This window comes from Struthio camelus, chromosome 25 (genome assembly GCF_040807025.1).
Source record: "Struthio camelus isolate bStrCam1 chromosome 25, bStrCam1.hap1, whole genome shotgun sequence".
Classification (NCBI taxonomy): Eukaryota; Metazoa; Chordata; class Aves; order Struthioniformes; family Struthionidae; genus Struthio; species Struthio camelus.
Window position 1 is genome coordinate 5997960 of NC_090966.1, and position 27968 is coordinate 6025927.

A 27968-nucleotide genomic window follows, 5' to 3' on the forward strand; every position below is an offset into this window, starting at 1 on the left:
CGGCGGCGGCCGGTCGGTCCGTCCGTCCGTCCCGGCGGAGCATGCGGCGGCCGTAGCGATGCAGCGGGCCGAGCTGCGGGAGGGGGAAGCGGCGGCCGCGGCCGCGGCCTCGTACCGGGTGCTGAGCCGCCTGCTGGGTTATGGGGCCGGGCCGGAGGCGGGCGCGGGGGGGGGGGGCGGCGCGGCCGTTAACGGCTCTAACGGCCCTAACGGCTCGGGCGGCGGCGCGCGGTTCCCCGCGGCGGCGCTGCCGGGCGGGGGGCTGCGGGGGTCGCGGCCGCCGCCGCAGCTGATGGTGTTCCGCAACGTGGCGCGGCCCGGCGAGGAGGGCGGCCCGGCGGCGGGCGGCGGCGAGGGCCCGGCGGGCGGCGGGGAGCTGCTGTGTCCGCGGCACCGCTGCGCCCTGGAGCCCAAAGCGGCAGCGGCGGCGGGGGGGGGGGGCGCGGAGCCGCGGTGGGGGGCCGTGCCGCCGGGCGGGCTGGAGCTGCAGCTGGCCGCCCTGGAGCTGCAGCAACACGGCCTCGGCGGTAAGGGCCCGGCCGGTTGCCCGTGCCTCGGCCTCCTGCCGCCGCCCGCCGCCGAGGAGACGAGCGACGCCCTGCTGGTGCTCGAGGCGCTGGAGCCCGACGAGCCCGAGAGCTGCTGCTGCTCCTCCGAGGACGATCCGGGCAGCCCCGGCCGCGCCGCTCCGCCCGAGCCGCCCCGCGGGGCCGCCCGAGCCGCTCCGCCGCCCGCCGCCGCCGTCGGGGGAGCCGGCGCCAGGAAGGGCTCGCTGAAGATCCGCCTCAGCCGCCTCTTCCGCACCAAGAGCTGCAGCGGGGCCTCGGCCGGCGACGCCGCCGAGAGACGGCGCTCGGGGGAGCTGGCAGCCTCGGCCGGCAGCCTCGGCGACGTGTGCGGGCCCCGCGGCCGGGAGCCGGAGGCCGGCAGGTACGGCGGCAGCGGCCCCCCCCGGGGCCGGGGGGCGGCCAGGGGCCCTGGCAGGTGCGCAGTTTGGCCGGGCAGGAGGTGTCGCCCCACTGCTCTCCGCCTGCGGGTGTCTGAAGGCTTTGGTAGATAAAGGTCAGAGCGGGGCTCACGGGGAAGAGATGATTGGGCTGTGTTGCTTGCTTGTTTGGCTTTTTTTTTAGGCTAGGAGCTGGAGTGGCTTGAGGAGAAGAGGGTTTGGGTGAGCGAGTAGCATCCTGCTCTGTTTGATCACAGCTGAAAGCCCCTGGAATTGCAGCTCGCGTGCCTGCTGCGCTCTAGGCATGGTGCAAAAGTCCGGAGGGGCCATGGGGAAAAGCGTGCATGCGTAACCGTGTGCCCCAGTAGTGCAAAGGGGCAGAAGAACCTTGATACTGCGATAACTCTTGCTTTGCTGAGGTTGGAGGATGTAGGGCAGCGCGTGCTGCAGCATGAGGAATGAGTGAGGTGTGTGTGCCTGCGAGCGCGCTCCTCCCCGGCAGGCAGGAACCGGGGAGGTTCCTCCGTCCCAAGGAGGGCTCGGGCCTCTCTGAGCAGCTGCCGAGCGTTCCTCTTTCAACCCAGGATCAGTAAACGTAGCTCAAGCCTAGGGGAGGCAGGCAGAGAAAGAATGTATTGCTCTGGGAGGTGCATCTGGAAAGAGGGCTGCAGAGAAATGTCCAGGAGCAGAACTTGGGAAGTGGTGGGTTCTCAGTGCAGCGCTAGCAGCAGCAGTTCTTGGTTTTTGGGTTTGACTGTGCTGAGCCGCTGCTTGGTGTGTCTGCCTGTTAGGCAGTGATTGCGTTTGAAGCTGCGTGCGTGTATGGGGCAGTGTGAGGGCTTGTGTACGGAGTTGGGTCTGGAGGGGCTGGCCAAGCCCAGCTTGTTATCTTCCGTTCAGAGGTACCTCTGCTGCTCGGTGCCCTGGGGACTCTGCAGGTGCTAGCTTGGTAAGGAAGTAGTGCGTCTGAAGAGTGGCCTTTAGAAACACTGAGGTGAAACTGAAGACGGTTGTGTTTCCTCTTGTTCTCCTTCATGTTGCTGAATGGTTTCCTGATGCTTGCCAGTATGATATCCAGACTCAGACCTCAGCTGCGGTAGGTAGAGCCCGCTACCCCGTTTGCTCAGAGAAGCTCTGCGTTGCCGTAGAGTCTCTGCTGTCTCTCTTATTCCCCTCCGCGCTTCACGGCGGGTCGTGGCTCAGGAAGTCATTGGCAACCAGAAGCTGGCTCCATCTCACTGTACAGAGGAGCCAGGTGTGCTTGTTCGAGAAGCTGGAGGGACTAATCCTGAGCCTTCTGCATGGAGAGGGTCGGGATGCAGAGCTCACACTGTAGTATTTGCCGGGCCACTTGTTTGGCTTGTATCTCACCTCTGGCTACAGCCGGGTTATGAAGCTCCGAAGCAGCAGCCATAGCTTTCTTCCAGTGTGGGTTTTCAAAACCGCCCTTTGCCAACAGCTGTGGCCAGTGGCTCTTACTCTTTTGGCAGCTTGGTACAGCAACCGTCACAGTAGGGCTCTTTTTGGCTGGGCAAAGCTAGCAGGCGTGTTGTCTCCATCAGCAGCTGAGTGACCGTAGGGCTTTGAACGACTGCCTAAATTGTGCTGCCCTGTCTGGGACTGCCAGGACTTTCTACAGTAATTTTTTTTAATCTCGTAGCTAGTTTTGAAAGTTGGCACTGATTTCTTGAGCCACTTTCAAGAGAGTGGGGTTGGGTCAATTGTACTATACGTGTGAACTATATTTTGAGCAAGTTCCCCTTAATCCCATCGCATCTGATGTATTCGTGCTGGTGGCACCCTGCAGACCTTCTTATTCCTTACCCTTCGTTTAAAGACCCTGGGAGTCCTTGGCTGCCCTCCCTGTGCCAGCCTCCTGTTAGAGACAAAAGGAGCGTGTTTCAGCAGAAGACGTGAATGGCTTGTTACGAATGGGAGAGGATAAAGCGCTGGCTTGTTGATCTGTTATCGGCTATCCAGACTCCTGGGTCAGGATGGGTTTCAAGCTAGGCCTGTGCTACAGAAACTCTCTCTAGTACTGTAGCATTTCCAGCAGAAGAAATATAATTCCTAAAGGAGGAGGAGGCAGGGCAAGTGTTTGAGGTCTACGCAACTACTTCTAGTCAGCCCAGAAGCAGCGTTGAGTAATTGAATGGGCTTTGAGTATCAGAGCCTCGCGTTCTCCCAGCAGGGTGGATTGCCAATGTAAGGCTTTTTGGATGGTATCCCTTTGCTTTTTCAGAGTGTAGCTGGAGACGTGTGATGGGTGAGCAGGAAACTTTCTTGAGGTTTGCTCCAGAGATACTGACCTTCATTCAGGTGTGACCTGGAGCACCAGTTTGTGGTGACTGTGCAGTTTGGCAGGCCAGAAGGTAGCTAGGCTGTAGTGGAGACAAAGAGCTGAAATTGCTACCTGCTTTGAAGTAGGGAATGGCTTCTGAGATCAGGTAGCCTGAACTCCTGTGCTAACTGGCAGTGTCAGCTTACAGCCCTGGAGCTAGTCAACGTGCTTGAGTCTTAACTGGTGTTAATGCCCTCCTGAGAGGGGGCTTGGTTTTGCATGTTGAAGCTGTTTTATACTTTGGCTTGTGAGCTTCACTTGCCACAAATGCCTCGATGTGCCTCAAATTGGTAGAGAGTCAAGTTGCCTGCGATGATACATTTCGCTAATGTTCTTGCGGCTCGTTCATTCCTTGCTCTTGTTGTTGACGAGAGCAAGGCGCTTTCAGGATTTCACAGCCTTGAAATAAGGTGGTGTAAAACTGGCAGTTACCTCTTAACAGATTTGGAGCGGAAAAGAACCATATTGTTGCCTGGGTTTCTCCTTTTGTTGGAGAATTTAATGGTAACTGCTGGTGGAAGTGCTGACTTTTCACGCTCTGGCATTGTGGAATTTTGTTGGGCTAATTAGGCAGTGTTTTAACAAAGGTTAGTTCAAGGTGCCTGATGCAGCAACTGTTGTGGTTCAGGGACCTCTTTGCTGCTTCCAGTTTCTTGAGTTCCCTCACGCTGAGGAGGTCTGTCTTATTTGAGCTGGGCTTTCGGTTTGGGGCAGTGCTGCTCTTGTACTGGGTGGGACAAGAGGTGCCTTGCAATCACCCTCGGTGACAGTTCTCTCTGCTGCCAGGAGGCTGCGTGTTGGTGGGACATTTCCTGCTAGTTCAGGCGACATGGTCTTGTTCCTGTCCGCGTGGAGAAGTGCTTTGGGCTGGTGCGATGTCTGCCCGAGCCTGTGGTTGAGCGTGGGCGCTTTGCTTCTCTGAGATCTCCTCTCTTCCTTTCCTCTCCCACTTGCCCTAGTCTGGCAGCACGTTTAGTAGGTAGAGAATTGGATATTTGCTTGGCCGCCATTAAAAGACAGACAAATCTTCAAGTCCCTCTGGTCACGGGTACGTTGTGCAGCGGCTCGAGTCTCTGCCATGGTCTTCGTTAAACTTAATGCATTGAAATCATGCTAGCAGATGCTGTCTGCTGCTTTGCAGTAATCTTGGTTGAGTGGAGAGAGAAGCTTTCCTTGCCTGTACTAAGAATTCCAGGTGCGTTGCTGGCCCCCGTTAGTGCAGTATAGACCTGGCGTTTACAGTGAGTCAGTGCTGCAGTGGCTGGTGGCTGATGGGGTGGGTTACTGGCCCTCTTAGCGAGGGAAGGGCTCTCTGGTGAGTTCAGAGCCAACTTCAGGGTTAACTAATGGCTGTGCTTGCTATGGAGCTCGAGTACGTGCCTTGCAGCTGCCTGCTGCGTTCTGACGGGCGGATGGGGAATGATGCTCTTTTGGTCTGCGCTGGGTGTTTATCTAGCGCGACTCTTTTTTTTTTTAAAACATTACCGAGAAGCAGAATTCCCTGTATTTGACGTTGCTGCCCAGGTTTCCCGGTGTTGTCAGTCCTTGAGGCAGCGCAGTACAGCTTCGCCTCCTGTGTGTAGCAAAAGTTAAAAAGGAAACCAACTCCATTATCTAAAATCAATAGTTGGGTTCTGCCGAGCTGCAAGAGACTTTGGTATCTCTACATTTAGTTTCAGTCTATGTGAAGCTTCTCCCCCCCCAGGCCTGGGTGTTGATATTTAAATGTTGCATCACTGAAATTGCTTTTTTTGGAAGCAGTTTATAGCACAGAGCTGTTTGGAGTAATCGGAGGGAGAGGGGAAGGGGGCAGTGCAGGCTCAGGCACCAGTTGGGCAAATGGATCTGCACAGGCCTATCTGGGCTGTAGCAGACGTTTGTTTCTACAGATCAGTTGCCAGGTTGGTACCGAAGTCTTGTAAATGAGTTGCTTTGCCCAGTATTGATGACCTGACCTTCTGATATTTTTTTTAATAAGTTTCCCTGCTACCGTACGTGTGAAGTATCACAAAGCTAGTCTGGATGGCTGGGTAAGACTTGCCTTAGAAGGTGTTAACGGGACATTTAAAATCATTGCCTTAGGATGAGTGAAGTCGTCGTGTTCCTGAACTGTGCAAAGTGCCGGTCTCTAAGGTAGTTGCCTCAGATATTACTGAATAGGTGGGCAGTTGACCCTAAAATCCTTATTTTTCTAGAACTCCAGGGGTTCCTCGGTTGGCTCTTTGTGCCTTATGAATCCTGTCCATGGTATTTGTAAGTGGCGGTGTCCACGTATGGGCACTTGTAGTATGGACGTTTTTGTAGTGCTACAGGGCTGTGCTCTTCTGATGCAGCAATGTTCAGGTCCTGGTCACGCTTTACTTATCCATGGTTTTCAGCATCGTTTGGAGACGGCTGTAGAACTTAAGGGCGGGAAGAGGAATTGTAAGAGTTTGGTGGAGATGGAGTTGTAAAGTGGAAGATTCAATTTCTGTGAATTATTTCTTGCTCTCGCCCTGCTGCAGTTGTGAGCTTGCTGGAAATGAGAAATCATAGAAGTCTGTCAATGGCCATAAAACATTGGCATAAGTGTAGTTGTTTTGGTAACAGCAAAATGCCAGCAATTCTCTTTTCCATGTGGTTTAATGAGTAGGAACAAAACCTGTTACTAGATTATAAGGCTAGTTGATATTAGTCCAGAAATGTAATTTTGTGTGCACACGTGTGGCTGTTGATGCATGCTGGTGGTGGTCTGGGAACAAAACCCTCAAATAGGTGCAAGATGCTTAAAATCGAAACACTTCTGAACGTTTTAATGGAATGCTATATATCCAGATGGGTTTTTCTCACTGTTTTTCTTGTGAGCAAACTTACAGTATTAGATATTTGTTCACAGCTGTGTGACCCAATGAAGTCGCTAGGGTTGTTCAGATAGAAAGGAGAGAAGCATTTGGTGTTCCCTGTGGAAAGATCAGGGCACACCCATCTGTTCTGTGTTCAAACGGGTCTTTATTGCATGGCGATAGGAGGCTGGAGCTCGGATTTCTTCTCCCTGTAGGTTGGCTGAATTGCGTCCTATTCAGTGCAATCCCTCCTGAAAGGTGGGAGCCCTTGCTTGGAGCCAGTTTTATCTGAAGCTTTGTCTGGGCTTCTCAGGAGGCTGCTTATAGAGTGCGGTGGCTAAAGCACAAAACACAAAATGTGGTTAAGGTTTTGGCTCAAGCGCTTGTTAGAAGGTTGGGGAGTAAGGAGGCCGTCAAAGAGGAACGGTGTCAGCCCTGTCAAATCCTGCTTGTGGTGGAAGTGGGGTGTTCTTCTAGATGGGGGCGGTCCTGGCCCTTGCTGTGATGGCAAGGGGGGAGCAGAACTGCTCTCTGAGCTCGGGCAGATCTCTGGTACAGTCACTTGCCTGGCTGAAGTGGGACCGCTTCCTTTGGATAGCGCAGCCAAGTTTCAATATTTAAATTGGAGTAACCTTGTCTGGCCCAGAACAGTCCTACAGACTGATGCATCTGATGTTGAACTCGTCAGTGCTGGCATGAGCCTGTGCAAGGGACTGCAGACAGCCGAGAGACCTTTGCCAGAAGCTGTGGCACAGCGGGGAGCTGCTATTACGTTCAGCTCTGTTCTCGCGCTCTCTTCTGAAGTGGAAGTGAGTTTCTGGTACCCTCTGAAACGGGATTCTGGTACCTTGCCGGGTTCTGTGAATCAAGGTTTGAGCAGGCTGACTTGCTTCAGTAACGCACCTTTGTGTGAGATTGGAGCCTCGCTAGACCTCAGAATTCGGTTTTATTTGAAACAGCTCATGATCAGCATCTGCTGTACAAAAATACCGCTGCAGCTGGGTGGCCTATAAATAGGATTTCTGACTTAGTCCACTATTTAAATCTAGAAAACTTTTTCTGTTGCAAGACCTTCTCTTGCAACCTGGCTTCTAGAGGAAAGGTCTGCTAGTGAGACCGGTTCCAGTTCTCACCTCAGCCATGGATCAAGTCCTGGGGGACCGAGGCTCAGTGCCTCGGTTACTAGCGTTTTCTCTGCATAGATTTGTGTGAAGCGCTTTAAAATTGTAGTAGGGAAGGTGCTGAAAGGAGTGGTTGATCTAGTGTGATGAGAGCACAGGGCTAGCTGCAGTGTTGTTTAAAACTGATGCTTTGGAAAGGAAACTTCACAGGTATTGCAGGTCATCTGGAGTCCTCATCAGAGGTGAATTTTTAGCCATTTCCATCCATCTCAATGGCTCCAAGTTTAGCTTGCCTACCCCTCACCTGCCTTCAGAAATGCTTTGGGGCGATGGTATCCGTCTCCAAACTCGGAGCATGAGGGCATTTAATGTGCTTGCTCTAAGCACAACTTGTAATTGTGCAGAGATCTAACCTGTTTGTCTAAGGCATTTGGCAATGTCTGATCTAGAGAAGTAGTGTGGTGTCTGTTGTGAAAGAGCTTCTTGGCTACGGTTACCATACTTGCTTGGGGTTTTTCTTTCCAAAGACTTGATTAATTACCTAGTTAGAGATTTGCTTAGTAGCAGGACTGAGACCTAGCTTTACTGGTTGACTGTCTCCTTAAGCCAGAACACTGCTCTAGGAATTGAATAAACATGCAGTGTTCAGCTGTCTCTGACTTCTGGAAATAATGGTGAAGGCTCTTCCAGTTTGAAAAAATGAAACGACGTTTTCTTCTTCTGGCATGCACTGGGTCTCCCCATCTCTATTCACGATGTTTCTTTATTTCCAATAGGAAACACAGACTGACAAGAACTCAAAGTGCCTTTTCCCCGGTTGTTTTCAGCCCCCTCTTTACAGGTAAGAATGGGAAAGATTTACAGTATGGCATTTCATTTTGCTATGAAAAGGGCAACGCATGGCCGTGACAGATAACATGGCTCTTTCCTCCACGTGTAAACCAGGATCTCTGTGGATAGCTCTTTTGCCCTGCTTAGCCTAAAACCCAAAGCAAGAAGAACTGTAAAGAGCGTGACTCTGCTTGATGTCAGCATTTTGCAGTTTCTTCTGTTGAAATGCAAGTTTGAGTTGTGATCTTGGAGGCGAAGGTCCTTCTTCCATTCAGGGCTGTTTGTATCAAAGGGATGTGGAAAATCCCCTGTAGCGTAAATGCAGCGTGTGTGCTGGCCTGCTTTGGCTTGAAAGGAGGCGAGACCAAGCCCTGCTTCCCGTGCAGGCTGCACACCTCCATCAGCTGTTCTGCCGCAGTGTAACTGTGGGAATTAAAACAGCACCTTCTTGTTCAGCTTTTGTTCCTCCTCTGCATGCTTCCCCTCTCTCCCCACTTCCTGTGTTTTTTTTTGGCCTTCCTTTTTCTGCTGTGGGGAAGTTGGCTGCTTTATAAATGGTGCAAGAGGGGAAGTTCTGCTTTGCTTGCAGCTGAAAGAGTGGTAATACGAAAAGCTTGCAGTCATGCATCATGTGCCTGTTGTTGCGTGCGCTGCGTGTACTTGCAGTCAAAACAATCCTAGCCATAGGCTTGGGACTTACTTGGGAGATTCCTGTCTTGAATTTTTACTTGTGATCTTAGTTTTTTTTTAATGCAAGTTTTATCCGTTAGAGTTTTGCACAGCCTGTTACGAAAGCCAGATTCAAAATGAATACACGTTAAGGATCTTAACTTGCAGCGTAGAGGAATCAAAATATATTTGATTGTGTAATGTTAGCAGTATTAGGAAAACCCAGTGAGTGAAGTTGCAAGCTACCTCTTGCTATTGGTTTAGGTATTTGAAGGCCTGGAAAGCTTGGGGAAGGTGCTGGTGTGTGTTTTATATTCCTGAGTAAGGGTTCAAGTCCTCTTTTTGGAGAGCTGTGGAGATAACTTGCTGAGAAGTGGCTTATGTTTCAGAGAAATGTCCTTCAAGGCAGAGCATTCATTTGATTCGTCTGAAACCATAACTGAAAGTTTTGATTGGGGCCTACTGTTTCTTTTAGTTGTGTAGCTCACTCAGCTCTTCCAGAAATGGAGTAATTTGGGGGTAATTCAACTGTAGCGCTTTGTTCTCTCCTCCATTCTGATCTTGGATATCCCTTCAGCTGATGTCTTGATAGTGGGGTAGCGTGCCAAGAACTTGTTCCTTGCATGATGTGACTGGCTTCCCATAAGTGTCGTGTGCATTTATTTAGCAAATCAAGGCTGATTAAAGCAAAAGCTGCTACCACCACTTTGTCAGCTGTTGCTAGGGGAAGGGAGCATTTGCTGTGTGAGCGTAAAATCTGTAGTCCTTACGCCTGCTGGTGGTGATGGGAGGTGGCTTATCCAGATGTGTGGGGTGCAAAGCATCTTTTCTTCAAAAAAGACTACAGAGCAGAACCTGAAATTAATAAGTGTCTGCTTTTAATTTGGGAAATTAATTTGACTGAATGACTGTTTTTAAAATGACTTATGTTGATTTCTGCAAATCAATGGCAATGGCCTTTTAGGAGCTTTTCATTTGCAGAAGACCATGGCCCATGCCAACTTCCCTAGAGTGAATGTCTGAATTTTACTTGCTTTGGTTTGTTGTTGACTTTTCTGCTCTGGTGTAGCAGAGGTCTTGTGTGTGTGATGGGTGGTTTTCCCCCCCACCCCTTCCCCATGGCTGCTGTGTAGGGAACTTCCCCAGACAGGGACCACCAAAGCGGGATAGAATTTGAATGACTGGACCAGCTTGCATGGATTTCTGGGTGATTTGCTTTCAGGTTAAGCGTAAGGGTCAAGTAGTAGTAATGACACTCTCCTTGGGAAGGCCATTCTAGCATTTCGTGATCTCTCCTGGGGCACGTCTGAGGAGCGCTGTCCACCGAACACTGAAGCCGCCTGCTGTTTCAGCTCCTACTGAATGAGGAAGCGTTTTAAAGCTGAATTATTGCAACCCCTCTTAATCTTGTCATCTTTTGGTTTTGGTTGTACAAAATGAATGCATCCCAACCTATGTTGCCATTTTATTTTTTAGACTGTGGAAATGAAAGAGTGGCTGCGTGCATGTGTGTTCACACCCGTAAATCCCCAGGGAGAAGGTTTCTTGGATGATGAACAACCCCAAATACCTCTCTCTTCTTATTAGTATATAGGCTTTTTTAAAGTAGAAGGAAGCTGAGTCAATACTGTCATAGGTAGTGCCAGGTAAATGCATTGGCAGGTACTTACCAAGAGATCAGATGAAGTTGTGTTACAATATCTGGAGCAGAAGAGGAGCTACAAACCAACAGGAATCAAAGTCTAAGGCAGCAAACTTCTTTGTCATTGAGACCATAGTTTAGATGTGTTTAATGGTTTGTTTTCAGTGCTGGTGATTCATGAGTGCCTGGTTAGAGTAGACTGACTTTGGAAAAATGCCTTGGTGGTGGCAACACTTAGCCCTCACTTCAGAACATGGATGTTTTCCTTTTGGCTCTCTATCAGTGCAATATTGAGACTAGTGCTTTGGCCTTGATTCAATGGCTTTATTTCTCTCCTGTTATTTTAGTTTATCTTTAAGCTTTTCTCCTTTTAAGTTACCCACCTTTCTTTGTGTCTTTATTTTCCCCCAGCAGTATCCTGGCTCCAGAACCTTTAGACATAGGCATGTTCCAGCTATTTGATGTAAAAGCCTGCCCAGCTCCCTCATATTAGTTTTTAGAGATGGTACCCTCGTGGCGTTTGGGGCAAAAGGTGTTTCTTTTTGATGAAGGTATTTGTAGGCAAACTCCTATTGGAATTAATAGCACTATCTCAAAGCTTTTAACAGTAGGTATCACTTAGTGCTATGTAAGCAGGCCTGTGAAACTACTCCCCAAGAACTATATGAGGAGCCAGTGTTATGCATCAGTGATAAGCTCTGCCTGCCACATTAACTCGGTGGTGAAGAGGTCTTGCAGCGCCTTCCTCATCACATCCCCTTGATGCTGGGTTTAGTCTGGGTTCAGTAGCATGTATCGATATTTATCATTTCCTTATGCCTCACAGTTGGTTAGGGCCTGACCTTTGGGCTGCAGTAGCAGAGCTGATCAATGTCTCAAAATTGGTGCAGCATAAAAACTCAGTTTGAAAACAGTTAATGAGATTGCCCTGGAGACCTTTGAGCTGGGTGGAAACTGTCCTCCAAACCACTTCAAAAGTTATGGTGCCTTCCCTTCCCCTCTCCCTCCCGGTGCTTGGCCTGTGCATGCCTTGGCAAAGGTGCAATTCTAACAGTCTTGCTCCACCAACCTTCAGGTGAAACGGTGTCACTAGTGGATGTGGACATCTCTCAGCGAGGACTGACCTCCCCTCACCCTCCGACTCCTCCACCTCCACCACGAAGAAGCCTCAGCCTGCTAGGTACTGTGCCGTGCCTGTGTCGAGAGTTTGCTGTGTGCGCCAGTATGGGAATGTAAGAACTGCCTCTTGTTCCGTGCCAAGGCGCAGGAGGAGAGTCTCAAGGGTCCCTGGCAGTGGACTCGCTGCCTGCTCGTCTGACCTAGTAACGCACCTGCTTACCCTTCCCTGACAGAGGATTTCTTGCTATTCTTCGAAGGCTTCAGCATTTCTCTTAGATCAGCCAGGAGGGGAGGCTCATGACAGAGCAATACAAGGAGGGACTTTAACATGCTGCTTTCCTGGTATTTCCTCTGCTACGCTTGCCTTTGGAAACTTCCCTTCTTCCTAGCCATAGCTGAGTGAGGCCAGTTCTCTTCTGTGCCCGCTAGTTTGTGGAAGCAGAGGCTCCTTGGGAGGATATCAGGAGCCTGGCTTAGCTGTTCTACATCCTTCTCTGGAGGAGAGGTCTCTGACTGGGAGGAGTTTAGGAAGAGTAAAGTCAGCCTGAATAAACAGCGCCTTAAACTGCACATGCCAGGGCAGCAGCAGGTCTGAAATCTTCTGCCAATATGTATCTTGTGCTGCAAGCTGCATGCATTGAGATGCTTGGGCTGGAAAATTAACTTCTTGATTCTAGGAGTGCATGTAAGTGTGCGTGTGTGTGTGTTTAAGCCTCCAAGTAAACTGAAGACGAGCCAGTTTGAAGCGGCAACAACTACCTGCTCTCAGAGAAGCTGGTGGAAGATCACGTGCTGTCAATGAAAAGCTTCATCTTCCACTTTCCCAAGCAGCGCTAAGTGCTGGTTTGCTTGTGCCATGTTGTCGGATGCTCAGCAGTGCAGAGCTTGCTCACTTTCCTGTTTTCTGAATATCTCTTGCCTCTGTTCTCTTCTAGATGATATCAGTGGGACGCTGCCTACATCTGTCCTAGTGGGTCCGATGGGGTCCTCCCTGCAGTCTTTCCCTCTGCCTCCGCCTCCTCCACCCCATGCCCCAGGTCAGCTTAGCTGTAGCAGCAAGGCTCCAGTTTTTCCCTTCAGGGACCTGGACTTAAGTTTTTTTCCCTTGGTAAACTTTAAGGCTGCACTTGAGGCTTTAAGAGCAGCAGTGCTGCCACCTTTGCCCACTTCCAGGCATGCAGTCCTACTCACCTTGTTAAATGCTCACTTGCAGTTGTGTCAAGGCGCTGGTTTCTTGGCCTCAGTACGTTGCCTTTTTTTCCATGTGGTGTGGCTCTTTGTTGCCCACAGTAGCTTTGCTGAAGCTTGTAATCACACCAGTGTTAGCCTTAATTCAGCATCTTCTGTTTTCTCTGGTTCCTCTTGGGTTCAGCAGAATTACAGCGCAAGCTGGTCCTGGCTGCAGGCTGGGCTGTATGACTTGAGAGGTGTTGGAGGACTTCTTGCTGACTCATGTCAGCAAAGTCAGAAAGCAGCCTTGGGAGCAGGGTTTAATGGAGGACCCCAAGCTTTGATGGCCAGCCTATTGTGCAGTCTAAATAAATGGTATATTCCTATCCTTCAGGACCCAAATGGTTTTAGTTACCCCTTCTTTAGGATCTAAGCTATTGGCATGTATTTTAATTCATTTCAGTCAGTGCTGCTTCGCGCTTTCCTCCAAGCTAACATAAAGAAATAGCAGGTGAAGGCACTGAATTAGTCACCTTGGAAGAGCCAGGTAGTGATGCCCTCAGTGTCCCTCACAAGGAGACCACCCGTCATCAGTCAGTCCAGGTTCCTCTTCCACGTTGCAGCTCTGCTACTTCTGTCCTGACCTCTAGAGCTGAGAGCGTACTGGGGGGGACGAGGGCAGTTTATTCTTTGGATTAGCTTTTGATCAGTGACCATGGCATGGCCTGTCTCTCCCTCTGCAGACACGTTCCCACGGATTGTCCCTCTCAGGCCGGTAGAGGCGGTGCCCAGCCAGCCCACTCCACACCTGCAGTGTCCGCTCTACCGCCCAGACTCGAGCAGCTTCGCCGCTAGCTTGCGAGAACTGGAAAAGGTAAAGTTAACATAGTGGCGTGGCAGCAGGACAGGACCTTAGCAGGAAATTGTTCCCTGTTGGGCTGCAGGTGTTGGCTCTACTTTTTGGGACCAATGATCTCTTTTACAGACCTGGGAGTATAAGATTAGGATAGGACAAAAAAAACCTCTGGCTTTCTCCCTGTGGGGTGGTGAGCCCACAAAAGCATTTTGGCATGCATAGGAAGGCATGTTGGTATCATGTATTCTAGTAGTGCTTGTGGTAGGGGATGTGATAGCACTCTCTGATCCAGGAGCAATGAGTCCTCATCATCCCTGTTCCTGGGTGAATACAACCACTCTTTGGCACTGAAAGTGAATTAATGACGAGCAAATTGTATTGTGTCTTTGGTTGCTGTTAAGATCTTTTTTGCTAGTAGTCCAGTGGCATTCTGACCGTCTCTTTCTTTTGGTAGTGTGGCTGGTACTGGGGGCCAATGAACTGGGAGGATGCAGAGATGAAGCTGAAGGGGAAGCCAGATGGGTCCTTTCTGGTCCGAGACAGTTCTGACCCCCGTTACATCCTGAGCCTGAGCTTTCGGTCACAGGGCATCACCCATCACACCAGAATGGAGCACTACAGAGGTAAGAGGGGAGTTCTCGGGATGCTGCTGACAACCAGGAGCCTATGGCTACGGTCCAATCTGATCTCTAGGGCCTAAAACAATGCTCTGGGCGCAGACATGGCAGAAGAGGGGGAGCAGCAGTAATATGTCTTTGCTTTTGTGCGGAGTTCTGCAAGAGGCCTTAGAACCTGTACTTGACTTCACTTTTTCATGCCTCAAGCAGCATAAATTTATATTTATAAACTCTATAACTCTGAAAAACTGGCCATTACAAGAGTTCTGTGTGCCTGTCTTTATGCCTTGCTTTGGAAAACTGGGCTCAAAGTGATGACAAGGTTTTTGAGATCCTGCAAGACAGAGAGGTGATGTACGGCAAGGCTCATCGTTTGTAGTTGTCAGGGACTCCCAAAATGAAGCTCGTTTCCCTGTGAAATGAGAGGTTTCTTGATGTGGTGGCTTGTCATCTCACTTTGCTCAGCAGTGGCACTAGCTGTGCTATGTCCCAGGCTGAGGTTTTGGTTCCACTGTAGTGGAACTGTTGTGGTTTTTTATTCTGAGAACTCCTTGCATGTTGATTGCACGCTTTCTTCCTGCTGTGCTCAGCCTCTGTCATGGGCTACTTCTCACCTTGCCCACATGCTTTTTCTGCTGATCTTCAAATGTGATTTCTCTATACCAAACCCTTGTACAGACTGCTGCCCTGAGGCTGAGTGAAATGCCTGAGAGGCTCAATGCACCAGGGGAGAGTATTGTCAAGACTCTTGCAGCTGTCCTGTAACCAGTGGTCAGGCTTTAGTAGTGGGTGCCTGCAGAGCACTGTCATTAAATGTGCCTTCAAATAATGGGTTCCGAGGCTTCCTAGCCTATCTGCTGGAGGAACCAGTGGTTTGCATCCTTTCTGAGCAAAGCTCATCTTTTTTCACCTTTTTGCCTTTGCCCTAGGGATGCTACTGTTGTCTTCCCCTATTTTTGTCAGCATTGCCAGTGTAGAGCTAGCAAACCTGGCAGTGCTTCTAGTCCTGAGCCCCTCTGATAGAATTAATGCTGGTGTATCTTTCCAATCTCTCCAGAGCCGTTCCCCTGTCCCTCACCATTGCATAAGAGGGAAGGATATTTTCATCACCTGTCCTTATAGAAATTCCAAGGAGCACTTCCAGCCCAAGGAGATCTGAAGCTGTTTGTACAGTGGTTACTCTTTCGTAATTGAGCTTTGGAGCAAACTTCCTTTACTGCTGTTCAGGTTTTTTATTTTGGATGTGGGGTGCTTCCACTCCAGGAGCTTCTCTCTGCCCAAATGACCCATTAGCCACATGTTCTTCCCTCTCCTCTGTGTTTTTTGGATGCACAGGTTGAAAGTTGGTGCTGCCACCTTCCCTAGAGCAGCATTCCTGGTCACAACCTTGAATCAAGGGTTTCATTCTTAGATCCAGCGCTTTGGCCTGTGTTGGTAGCTCTGTGCTTCCCCCTAGGACTGGCTGCCTTCTGCTGAGTGTGCTACAGCAGAGTGGAAAACTGCAGAGCTGAGCGCTTTGATAAACCAATGAAGATGACAAATGGTGGGGCTAGGGGAATGGTAAATAGATAAATGCTTGACCTTCAGGTAGATGAGAGGCAGAAACTAGGATTTCTTTACTATCTTTTTTTTTTGGGGGTGGAGGGAGAGCTGAGTAGGCAGGTTGGGGAGAAGAGAGGGGTGTTTTTGCAGTAATGTTACCACCTTATAGTTATTGTGCATTGAGCCCTTAAAAGTGGCCAGTAGATGCCTTCAGATCTGAGGGCAGTGGTCCCCAGGAAGAGTTGCTTATTTTTCTTTGCTTGCTGATCCTGAACGTTTAGCAGGTGTTAAACAGATCTTTGTTTCCGAATTGATCCATGGTGGGAGCGAGAGGTTCCTTTCCCAGTAAAGCCTGCCAGGCCTGACTGTGGGAGGAAGAAGTGCAGTTTAAATTTTGTGGGCTGTATGTGGCTGCTCTAGTGATGGTTGCTCTCCATACTATAGAAAGCCAAGAGCTCTGGACATCTTGCAGAGCTGTCTCCTCTAGTTTTTCCTGTAATAGGCTGATGCTGCAGAGACTGTGATGCTGCTGGAGAAGCTGCTCAATTGAAAAGTCCTAAGGCTCAGTTACCTCTTGGGTACTTCTGATTTGGTTACAGCTTCTCTTTAGCATGAAGCTTTGCATGGATGCAGAGTGTTTTCAAGGTCACTGCTGGCTTTCTGGCTTTGTGTTACAGTACTTAGGCAGATAAGTTATGCAACACACCTACTGCTGGAATCTGCCCCCCCGGCAGGCTTAGAGCTTGTGTCTGGCTGCCTGAGAGGCTCCGTGCGAAATGTAGCCCTTGGTTTCCATTTTGCTCCTCCTGGTGAAGCTGTGCTCTGTGTTGGTTCCTGTCAGAGTGTTGCTAGATCTGCTCGGTAGATCCTGTGTCGTGAGGGTCATTCTTGACTTGGGCCATGTTTGGCAGACAGAAGGAGAGATGGGGGGGCAGAGGTAGTGTTTTGGCAAGCAGGGGTTAAGTAGGGCTGCTTGCTAGTGCAGAGGGGAGAGTCTGGTTGCAGCACAGAGATCATGAAAATAGTCTTGAGGCTTAAAGTAGCCTATTTAGAGATCTCTAAACAGGTTAGAGAGCCTGCTTTCCCTGTGTTGCCTCTCTCCAGTTTCGTTTGCTGCTGAAGCTTAATGCGTGAGCTGTGTCAAGTGGCGGTGTAGGGTCGGATCATCTTGGTGTTTCTTGACCCATTGTTCTAGCTTGAGAGTTATTTGAAGTAAGGCTGTTGAAACAGTCTGCAAGAACGTGGAGCTGCTCCCATACCTGCTCTGAAATAAAGGTGATTCTCTGCAGTGGTAGGGCTGGCAGAAGAAGGCTTCAGCACTTGAACCTCTGGTTATTAAGTAGCTGTCCGTGTGGCTTATCTTCTCCAATGCCCCAACTTTCTTTGAGAGGGGTGTTGATGTGTTACTGCAGAGGAGCAGGTGTATTTGTCCCTATCGTGTTGAAATGCGTTTTAGTAGTTTACAGCAAGCGGCAGTCACTGCAGGCTGGTTACATATTCAGGCAAGCATCACTTGCAGCTATGCTTGGGTTATAGTGGTCATACTGTCATGTCTTTCAGAGCATCCTTAGCTCTTGGAAAGCACCAGTTCCAGTGGAACGGCATGTCCGTAGCGGATGTCACTGGTGTTTCTTTGATGCCCTGCCTCGTTCTAGCCTTATGAGAAGTAGTTGTCAGCCTCTGACATTGCCAGCTGGAGTGATGCTCTGCTCGTGGTTGTCACCTGGTCTTTGAGAACACGAGTCAATAAATCGTGACATGTATCTCCTCTTGCCACCAGTGCTCCTGTAGTGTGAAACCCTTTCTGTTTTGTTGGAAGGAACCTTCAGTCTGTGGTGCCATCCCAAATTTGAAGACCGCTGCCAGTCTGTGGTGGAGTTCATAAAGCGAGCAATCATGCACTCAAAAAATGGGAAGTTTCTTTACTTTCTTCGATCCAGGGTTCCAGGTGAGTCTTGTTCAGAGTCTGTGTGATGTTTATTGCTCTGTGATTAGCTACTAGTTTGTCTTAAAGGCCTGTTTAACATGGCCTTGGTCTGTGGCACGCGGGTGCATCCTTGCCTATTGACTTTTTAATATGATCCTGAGAAGTAGATCTCTTGCTTGGCAGCTGCACCAAATACTTGTGTTGTTAAGGAGACTTCTTGAACCTGACTGTAGAAACATAATGCCATCTAACACCACAACTAATGGAGCTATTCACTGCAGCCTGGAAAGTTACCTCCTCAGCAAGCAATTATCTGGTTGCTGAAACTCAGCTTTCTTCCCTCCCTCAGTCTCAGTACTGCTTTTCTGACAAACAGCTCCACGCTTTGCAGTTTCCCAGATATCCCTTTGCTGAAACCCACCTGGGGCTGTTGAGGGGAGAGATATTAAACGGAGTGTATGTGTAGGAGCATTTCCAAGTGGTGAGCTAAATATGAGCCTCAAGCAATAGATACTGTAGATTCAGAGTCCCTGGGGGGACCGTGGTGCCAGAGTACATCAACAGGCAGGTGCTTGCAAGCCAGGAGGGAGTGTAAGTGAAGCTTTGTTGAAGCATGTTTGATTGTAGGCTGTTGAAATCGCAGGATGCTTTTTTCCCTCACCCATCAGTCCAGTTCCTTAAATGGGCTCACATCTCCCTCCTACTGGGTCCAGTCTGGCAACTGGACGGTGTCTTCTGTATCTAAACTATTCTGGTTTTGGCTCATCCTTCGTTATGCATTTGAAAGCTAACGGAAAAATCCAATATGCAAGAAAGGGAAGAGTCTGCTCAAGGGGCAAATAGGCAGGGGCCTTACTTGAGAGAAAAAAAAAACAGTGGGGAACAATTTGGAATGAGGGGAAAAAGGTAATGCTTGGGAACAAAAGAACAGAGAAACTGGAACACTGCCACGGTAAAGCAGGTCACGGCAAAGAGCCTGGAACAGAGGGGCAGTATCATGAAGAATATGAAGACTGCTGCAGTAAATCTACAAATAAAATGGTAATAAACTTGTTCCCTGTCCTTATTGTCATCGTGTCTGTAGGCACTGATGGTGATAGCAACCTCTTAGTGGCACTGTAGCATGCCTACACTGAGATCATGGACTCCCAAAGGGGTTCTGGCCTAAAGAGACTGAAGGGGAGGAGACACGGGATTTCCCCTCTTACGGAGCTGAGGCCGAGGCCTGCTCTGACTTGCTTGGTGATGCCTGCAGAGCTTGGAATTTTAACTCAGATTTGTTCAGTGTTGCCCCCTGCTGCAGAGTTTGCCCATAACTGCACTTCTGATTTATAACATGGCCATGCTTTGGGGAGGAGAGCACTGTAGCTAGCTAGTTTTGCAATGTACCCTACCTCAAAAATCCTTTGAACTTAAACCTTAAAGATACTTTACCTTCCTGATCCTGAGATCTCTTCCCCTCAGGAACAGGGCTTCATGGACTTTGTAGAACTCCAAGCAAATATCTTGGTGAAAAGGAATTGCTCTAAAAAGCATCTTCCAAAAAGAAAAAATTCTCACCAAGCAATGCTGCACGCTTGTCAGAGTCACTTGCTGCCTGGCTCTGGTCCCCTCTGTAAACTATCGGTCAGCTGTGCTGCTGTCTCCAGGTCCTGTGCCTCTCCATCCGGGTGCAGCACTGGGCTTGGGTGCTCCTTGCAGCTGCCCTGCCTTGATCCTTGAAAAGCAGTATCATATTGATGCCCGATCTTTAGTGGGAGAATATTTAGGATCCGCATCTCCTCAGTGCGCTCGTTAGTGTTCTTCTCTTGCTGAAATGTTAACTGCTTCTCCGAGGAGAGAGGATCTTTCTAGCATGCAGCTGGCAGTAAGGCATGTGGCTTGCACAGTATGCAGAACTCGTGCTGTGTCCCTGTAGTTGCTGGCTGAGCTCCCAGAGGCTAATTCCTTTTTGGTAGGAGAATAAGGGTGGGGGGAGTTCAGCCTTCAATTGATTCCTGTTCTTCACTTTCTCAAAAGCTGGCTCACAGCTTCTTGAGCTGCCTGGAGCAGTTTTGAGCCCATCTTAGTGTGAAGAGCTTTTCCTTTTCTCCTTTCACTCCATTGCCCTCAGAGACAAGCCAGCAGGAGGGGGTTAGAGTGTAACTAGCTTTGAATCCTTCTGTAAAGACAGATAAAACCTTGTGCTGTGAATGAACCCAGCTCCCAAGATCCTTTCTAGTGCTCCTGCTGACCTCTTGGTTCTGTGGGCTTGATTGTTGCTCTTAACTTTGGGGGAGGAGGAGATTGTGGGCAGGGGAGGACAACTGAATGCAATTTACTTTCAGCCATGCAAGGTTGCCCTCTGCGTGGGGAGCTGTCTTGATGGAAACTCCTCCTGCCTCTGCCTTTATGCCCAGCCTCGTGACCCCTCGAATGAGCAACTCTTGCACAGCTTGAGCTTGACCAAATCCCCCTGCTTTTTAATGCCTCGATAGAAGTACCCAAAGGGTTATGCAGAGCAAAGCCTATGTGGCAGTCATGCTGCCTTCATGCTGCCTTCCTTTTTCCCTTTTACTTTCTTCTCCATCCTTGAAATCTGATGGCTTTCAAAGGCTTGTTGTTTCTCAGTGTAAAGTGATGCTTCATCTACTAATCTGGGGAGAGGGAGGTCTTTAGGAGCTTGCGGTGTCCCGGAATCTGCTTTTTTACCACTGGTAGCCACAGTGACCGTTTCGCATTAGCTGGAGGGAAGTGTCATTTGCTTGTGAGGAAGGCTGGAGAGACTTTTGCAGTCAAAGGGGGATCGCCCAAGGAAAGTTTGGCTAGCTGTTTCCAAACAACTTCAAAGCAATGGGCTCCTGGGAAGGTTTCCTATCATCTAGACAGTCTTGCAGGAGCTCTGGTTAAGCAAAAGCTTCTGGTGGCAAAAGCCACCTTTTCCTTTGTGAATTTGTAGTGGTTTGATTTGTTTCTAATATAACACTGTTTTCCACTGTTGCTTTTTTTTTTTTTTAAGGTCTCCCTCCAACACCTGTCCAGCTCCTGTATCCAGTCTCCAGGTTCAGCAATGTCAAATCCCTTCAGCACCTTTGTCGCTTCCGGATCAGGCAGTTGGTCCGCATAGACCACATCCCAGAACTCCCACTGCCCAAGTAAGTCTCCAGGGCTGGGCTGGGAATGCCTTCCTTTGATTTCCTCTCTGACTTTTACCCTAGCAGGCCGTGAGGAAAAAAAATCTATATCAGCAGCAAAGGTGACAAAGGCTCTGGAAAGGAGTAGTTAACTTCTTCAGCCTTGGGGCAGCAGGCTAAATGTCCTGTTTAGGGACACAGCAACAGCTGAGCAGACAGGAGGGATGGCCAGCTCAGGCATGAGGTGTTGTCTGTCAATGGCACAGCCTTAGGAGTAGAGGTTCCTGTTTGGCGACTGTGCTGGATGGGCTGCAGCACAGAGGCTGGTTTGGTTGTGGCTCATCATTAAAGTATATGTCTCTACCTTTCTCAGGCCTCTGATCTCCTACATTCGGAAGTTCTATTATTATGACCCCCAGGAAGAGGTGTATCTGTCCCTGAAGGAAGCTCAGCTGATCTCCAAACAGAAGCAGGAGAGCGAATCCTCGACGTAGCAAGGCTGCCTCTCCCATCTTGTTGCTGTCACTGATGGTAAGTATGTGCTGCTGGTCCATGCTCTATCCTGTGGAATCGGGTGTAAATCTGTCTGTTCCATCTGATTGCGAAGGAAATGCGATCCTAGCTAAAAGGACAGGGCTTCTGCCACTTCCTTGTGCTTATTTGGTACCTTCACAGGCCTGTGCTCCTCAGAGGGAGCTTTGCTCTTGTGCCAAACCAGCTCCAGTTTGGTTTGGATTCTGTTGCATCAAGTGGGCTGTTTGATTCCCTATCCTCTCCTCTCTCCCACTAGGAATTTGATTGTTCCCATCCTGTAGCCCAAATCAGGCTGTGGTGGGAACAAAGCACACGAAAGTGAAGCCTGCTTCTGTGGTGTGACTTCTGCTCTCAAGCTCTTTTGTATACAGAAGAGGGTTCAAGGCTCCTACGAAGCACAGCAGAACAGGAAGAAGAGCCTCAGCTCCTGGCTAAGGGAGAGGGAGTCTCAGGAGACAGCTGAGCCCAGCTCATGGACTCCTTACAGAACAAAGAATGTCATGGCACTATTTACGATTTTTTGAAAGTTTTATTTTTGATGTTTTCATTTTTTTTTTTCAGCATGAGAAATATTGTCTTATCAGCTGGATTTTATTATCCTCCCTTGGAAACTTCAAGGTGGGAGGAAGAGAGAGAGAGAGAGAAGGGGACTCTCTAGGAAGATCATCTGCTCTAGGCATTATGGTAAGGCTGTTCTTTGGCTCTCACCAAAAGGGATGCAGCCAGAGAGCTGCTTAAGAGGCAGACTGAGCCAGATTCATGTGCAGCTATGTAGAATAACCTCTGGGGAATATGGAGCCCTGAACAGTGTACAGCTGTGTAGCTGCCCCGCTTTCTAGGATTTGGGAGATGAGGGCCAAATAGAGTCCTGGGCAACTGAGTTTTGCCACCCGATTTGCAGGGTGGTCCTGTATGCCTATATGAGTTAGGTGCGAGGAAGGAAGAACATATGAGCCAAGGAAGAACATATGAGCCATTCAGATGTCCTGGAGCCTTCTGCCAAATGGAGTGGTTGCTGCTGCTTTGGGGAGCAAAGGGCACTCTTTCAGAGAAGCGTTGTTCCACTTAGCAAATGCTGGAAGATTTTTCCTGAAGAGCTGCAAGCTGAAGTCACTTGGAATTCCTGTAATAAGTGGAAGGTGGTAAAGCTGTTGCTGTAACTGTTGCTGTAGTCCCTGGACCAAAGGTACTTGCTAAAGTAATCTCAGTCTTACAGGGCCTTGGGACATGCCCTTTTAACCTTTCTGCTGGCTGTTTCCTGAAGCTGTGAATGAAGTGGGGTTGAGGGTGAAGGATCTTGATAGTTGTTGGGCATTAAGAGGCATCTTTGGTGTGACGCAGAGCAAGAGGCAGATAACTGAGGATACTTCTGAGATGGCATCTGATCTCTCAGCAAGCTTGCTTGCAGCTGCCTCCTCTCCCTGGGATGCCCGTGGAAACACAGCATTTCAGAAACAGTAAAAGGAGAAATGATATCTCTTACTGCATTTCTGGGCTTGGCACTGGCTGTAATACCCGTGGCCCTTCACATCCTGATCTGCTGTTTCATCCACCACAGCAGCTGCAAAGAGTTTGCATTTCATAGTGGAGTTTGTTTGCCCTAAGTGATGCTGCAAACTCTTGTTGCGAAGGATCTTTCCTCCCATGTTAGGTAAAGGAACATGTATTCCTGCAAATGCTCCGTCGTGCAACAGTGAGGTCTGAAAACATGATGCTGTGTGTGGCCTGGGTCTTCTGATCGGCCTGTTGATCTGCTGAGGTCAGTGCCCTGTGAGCTGGATGCAGTCTTTCAGGAGCTGTTAAGACTTTGTTCTTGCCCTGCAGAATGATCTATGTCCTTGAATTAGACACAGTCATGTGGATCTTAAAGCAGCCTTGAAAAATCCTGATTGTCTGCCTCTGCCAAGTGTTGCTACAAAGGGTGCTAACAAATCCTGGCCTCCCTTTCTTAACTGTCACCTCTGGCCTCTGCTTCAGTCTTGGAAACAAGTGGGTTGTTTTGCTTTTTTTTTTTCTTTAAAAGAAAAAGGATTTTGACTTCTGGATGAAACCAGTAACTGAGCTTCACAATCTGTAGAAATACCTCATCGGATACTACGTGCTACTGACTGCTGCGTGTCAGGGGCGGTGGATATCAGGAAAGGGTAACTGCCCTCAAGACATGCTGCGTGGCATATCTTGACCCTCGGTGAAACCTGAGCTAATGCAGTCTGCAACTGATGAGCCCTGTCCATGAGAGGGGTGAGGCATTCATCCCCCTATAGCCACTGCTGTACTCCCTTCCCTCTGCTGAAGATCTACAGCTCATACCAAGTTACCAGTGTAGCCTGCAAAAAATGCAGTTGCTCAGACTAAGAAACGCACAGCAAATTGGGCGAATGTTGGAAAAAAGCATCCATGTACTTGTGCATATGAGACTCTTCATTCAGCAATATCAAGGCACTTGGCCCTGTTGAATCTTGACTGTTCTGTGCACTGAGGATTTGAATATTCCAATTTTTTCATACACTGGAAAGGAAAATCTTCCTGAGAGCCAAGAGTGATCTGACAGCTCAAGCGTCTGAATTTGTGCCAGTGAAGCAACAACGTGCCTAGTGCAATTGTCTCCTCTAAAGCTTTCCTCCAAAAAAAAAAAAAAAAGCACCTTTGGAGGTACAGATATGAGGGATGTGGGCCGGTGTGTGTGGAAGAGCGATTGTGTTCCGCTGGCCATGCGGAGTACAAGAAGCTGTAGCAGCTGTACAAGACCTGGGAGGTTGGTGAACCTCCCTGTTGGCAAGGGGAGTGAAGCTGTCCCTCTCACCAGCATGATGGTGGCAACGGCATTTTCACTCCTTCCTTCCTAGTTCTGATGTAGAAAGATGCAAGCTGGGTTTGGGGAGGGAGAACAGCCAAACTGAGGGAGGAAGACTAGGGGGAAACTTGGACTTGCCAGACACTGGAAATCTGCGCAGAGCCCGTCTCTGCCATCACTGGAATTGTGAGGGAGCTGAGAGCCTTCTGGGGCGTAAGTAAAAACACACAAAACTGCTCCATGGTGGTGATTGGTTTGGAGAGAAATGCTGTGTGCTGCTCTTGCACTTCCACTCATGGTGGCTTTTTAATGCTCCACTTCCCTAAATACGCGTAAAGCTTGATGTGACTACTGATGTGTTCCTGCTGAGCAGCTGAGCTGAGGGCAAATGGGGGAGCTGGGCAGTGTTAGGAACTGTGGACGAAGCAGGCAGACTTTTGGGGTAATATTTGGATAATCTGTATTTGGTCTGCTGTTACCGTCCTTGAGAGGAGTTCTCCAAGCAGGCTAGTGCGTCTGCTGTTATGTGAAACTTGTACGCAGCAGGGCCATTGCCCTCCCTAAGTGGGGGCCAGCTAAAAAGGGCTCTGGGGGCTGTACATAGTTTGTACCTTGTGTTGGTCACCCCAGCTGTATTTTCTGAGCCTGGTGGTAAGGTCTCAAGCTAGGATGCTCTGCTATCTGCATCTGAGCAGAAAGATCGCTGCTGGTGGCAGAAGCCACCATGAAAAATTGCAGCCCATCCTCTTTTTAGAGAGGAACCAAGTCCGTCTGCAAGTCCCTCTGGATAGGGATTGTGATCTCTGCAAGGTCAGTTGTTTACAGTAACTGAAATGATGGAAGAAACATCCTCTGGGGTGTTTAATAAGGGGTTATGGGACATGGGTGCTTCACGTTCATGCACTTAGTGTATCAGCTGTCACTGTACAAGACCCTCCTCTTGATCTGCATCAGGCAGGAGTAGTGGGGTCAGCTCTGCAATAAAGGCTGGCAGATGCTCTTTAGGCTTTCTAGGGCTCTTCTCCACCTGGTTACCTAGTTCTGAAGGGTGCTGCTGTCATCTTGCTGCTTCTAAAGATGTTTTATAGCCTCCTTTGTCCAACCTTGAATTCTGGAAAGGTTATTGCCTTCCTCCTCCCTTTCTTAATTAGGGACAGGAGATGGATGTATAGTGAAACAGACCATAAAAACTATAAAAATGTAGGAAGTACACTTGGAAGAGCTCCTTTTTCCGTAGGATCAGGTGCTCGTAGTTGATGGGTACAGAGTTTCCAGATGTATGTTGTACCTTGTTATGAAGCTGACAGGGTTCCATAGCAGTTTGCTTAAACCAGCTGTTCCATACATGCCTCCATCTCTCTTCACTGCAGCGGTGTTTCAAGGCAGTGAAATGACTTGTTCCTGCAGTGCAAAATTCATACAAACTGAGGCTTCGCGAGCATTGGGTGTGACTTACTCTTGAAGATGACCCAGTGTGAAAGTGTGTTTTTGCAGGAGGAGGGAAGAAATAGCTGTTCCCAGTGATATGAAAACATCTGTGCGTACAACTAGTAAAGTTGTGGGTTTGGAAAGCAGCCAGCTGTCAAACCAGGATTTGAATCCATCGCTTACTACCATTACGAAGTGAAATATGACTCCTGCCAGGTAAGAGCAGTGGTAACCTGAACGGTACCTGTCCTGCTGTAGATCCGCTTCTGAGCCTACTCCAACCTATTCATGCCGCAATAACTGCATGCGGCAGCCGTCGCCTGCACTTTGCTGGTGGCACTGCTGTCCAGAGCAGGGGACCTTTGGACGTGGCTGCAAGGCTGATGAGGACACAGCTCTCTAGCTGCGCAGCGTCAGCAGGAAGGTGCTTCCGCTAGCGTGCCTGGGACTGGCTCCTGGCCTCGAGGCGGGAGGCTTCGCAGAGGCCTCTGGGCATCGCCTGTATTCAGACTTCTGCTCCTTGTTGACTTCACCCTCTGGTAAGCTGCTTCTCAAATACTGAAAAGCATCAGTCGTGGCCTTCTCGTGTTGGCTTACCAGTTTCATTTACATGTTCTGCCTTGTGCCAGTACAGTTTTCTCACACGGAAGTGTTTGGCTGCTTTTGAGGCTAAAGGGCAGGAGCAAAGCGGTTCTGAGCTTGGTTTGGCCTAACTGCTTTAAGACCTGCAGCTGGTAGGGTAGGAAAGGCCTAAAGTGCTCACATCGGAGATGGAGAATCAGAGAGTGGTTTGGAAAGCAGTTATGGCCTGCTGGGTGCATGGCACTATCTTACATATCTGACCACTTCTAAGACCTTAAAAGTGTCTTAATAGGGGTCTGTGTCATTTCGTGCCTGTGAGCGTGTGGGCGCAGGGAGACAGGCTGGAAGCAAACGTGCAAGGGCTGTGCCCCGTCCGGAGAGGCTCTGGTGCAGATGGTTGGGGCTGGAGCCTTGTCCGGGAGCTGTTGGGGGAGAATTGTGAAAAGCAGGGTTTGCCCAAGGAAGGATTTTCCGGCTTTCAGTAGGAAGGGAACTGGCTGTTGCCCTTTGTTCTTCACAGTTAAGATCTGACATTTTGATGATTTTACCCTCAAAATTAAACTTAGAGTCTGAGCCTGCTGGTTGGAGGGCTTGTTGGGGACCCAGACGTGTCTGAGTCACCTTGGCTTTTGGGGATGAAGGGTTTTCATTAACGTGCTCCGAATAAAACCTGTAGCGCTCCCCTTCTTGGCCACGCTTTCCTGCTAACTTGTTTGTAATCCAGAGTCTTCCATGCGAAACGGAGCAGGCAGGACCCGAGTTCCTGATCTGAGATGTCCCCAGGGTCTGGCAGGGTGCGCTCAGCATCGGCGCTGGAGTCCATCCCTGCGTGACCCGGGGTGGGACGCCTAAAGCCGTGCCCGCTCTCCCCGCTGGCGAGCCGCGGCTGGCGGCGCTTCCTCTGCTGGTGCTTGGAGCCCAAAAGCGCAGTCGGTGCCGAGAACCGCAGCGGTCTCCAGGGGAGACCTTCCGGGCCTTGGTACGCAATAGGGGGACCCCCCCCCACTTTCTTACTTTGAGAATCACTCTTGAAAACTGGCGAGCGTTATGTAACACTGGATTTGAACTCCCGTTCAAGAAATGGGAGCAGAAGAAATGGGCAAATACCACTGATCTTGGCCAATTTGAGCGGGGTAGGAAGCAGGACCCTGTGCGGGCTGAAGGCGCTGGCTCCTGCGCAGCTCTCCGGGGCGCGGGAGGAGGAAGGGTTGAGCCGGGTGTCCGGGCCCGCCCGGACCCAGCACTATTGAACCACCGTTTGGTAGAAATGCAGCTTTGCTTAATTTTCTCATATTTTTTTTTTTGTGTGTGCTTAATTTATTAAAATAGTCGCTCTATAATTTATTTTCATAAACTATATTAAAAAGTTACTAAATGGTAAAACAGACTTGCAGGCCAATCTTTTGGGGGGAAAAAAAGTTTTTGATATAAACGCAACAAATGCACTTTGGGTGTGTTTGATTATTTTTGGGGGTTAGGGGAGGGGGAGACTGGCTGTACCTGTGGATTCGTTCCGGAGTGGGTTTGTCTGTATATATTGTATTAATAGGCATGTTTGGCCTCTCGTATGGAGACGATGGTAACTGCTGCAGGTCCTGTTTGGGGGGCTGCTGTGAGGTTCCCAGTTTTTTTGTACGCTGTCAGTGAGGGAGAACTGACTTTTGTGTTTGTAACTCATTTTTTTTATTGTCCTTTTTGACTGATGGTTGGTTTGTTTGTTTTTTTTGGTTGAGGGGGGTGGGATGGGAGAGTGAAGGGGTTTGAAATAAAACGATCAGAACAACTTCTGTGCGCTGTGTGTTGCTCAGCTTCGCCCCCCTCGTGCGGCTCGCCTCCCTCCTGAGCCGCGGAGAGCTGCGCCCGGCCGGGCCCCCGCTCTGCCCGCGCCCCTCCATCCCTCCTCCTCCCGCTGCC

The 27968-nt window shown here is 49.5% G+C and overlaps 1 protein-coding gene across 1 annotated transcript; it reads left to right on the plus strand.

Moving 5' to 3' along the window:
* The first annotated feature begins 1 nt into the window (after position 1).
* Positions 2-27837, plus strand: SOCS7 (suppressor of cytokine signaling 7). Its single transcript, XM_068918918.1, has 10 exons — positions 2-930; positions 8007-8071; positions 11448-11552; positions 12427-12528; positions 13405-13535; positions 13972-14140; positions 17496-17624; positions 20602-20737; positions 21090-21247; positions 21507-27837. The coding sequence occupies exons 1-9, from the start codon at positions 59-61 to the stop codon at positions 21208-21210; spliced, it is 1830 nt and encodes a 609-aa protein (XP_068775019.1). The 5' UTR covers positions 2-58; the 3' UTR covers positions 21211-21247; positions 21507-27837.
* The last annotated feature ends 131 nt before the right edge of the window (positions 27838-27968 follow it).

Excerpts from the sequence above, each read along its gene's own strand:
- SOCS7 (XM_068918918.1), top strand. The coding sequence starts at position 59 with ATGCAGCGGGCCGAGCTGCGGGAGGGGGAAGCGGCGGCCGCGGCCGCG. Across the intron at positions 14,141-17,495 it reads CAGAATGGAGCACTACAGAG|GAACCTTCAGTCTGTGGTGC; the intron begins GTAAGAGGGGAG and ends TTTTGTTGGAAG. Across the intron at positions 20,738-21,089 it reads CCAGAACTCCCACTGCCCAA|GCCTCTGATCTCCTACATTC; the intron begins GTAAGTCTCCAG and ends TACCTTTCTCAG.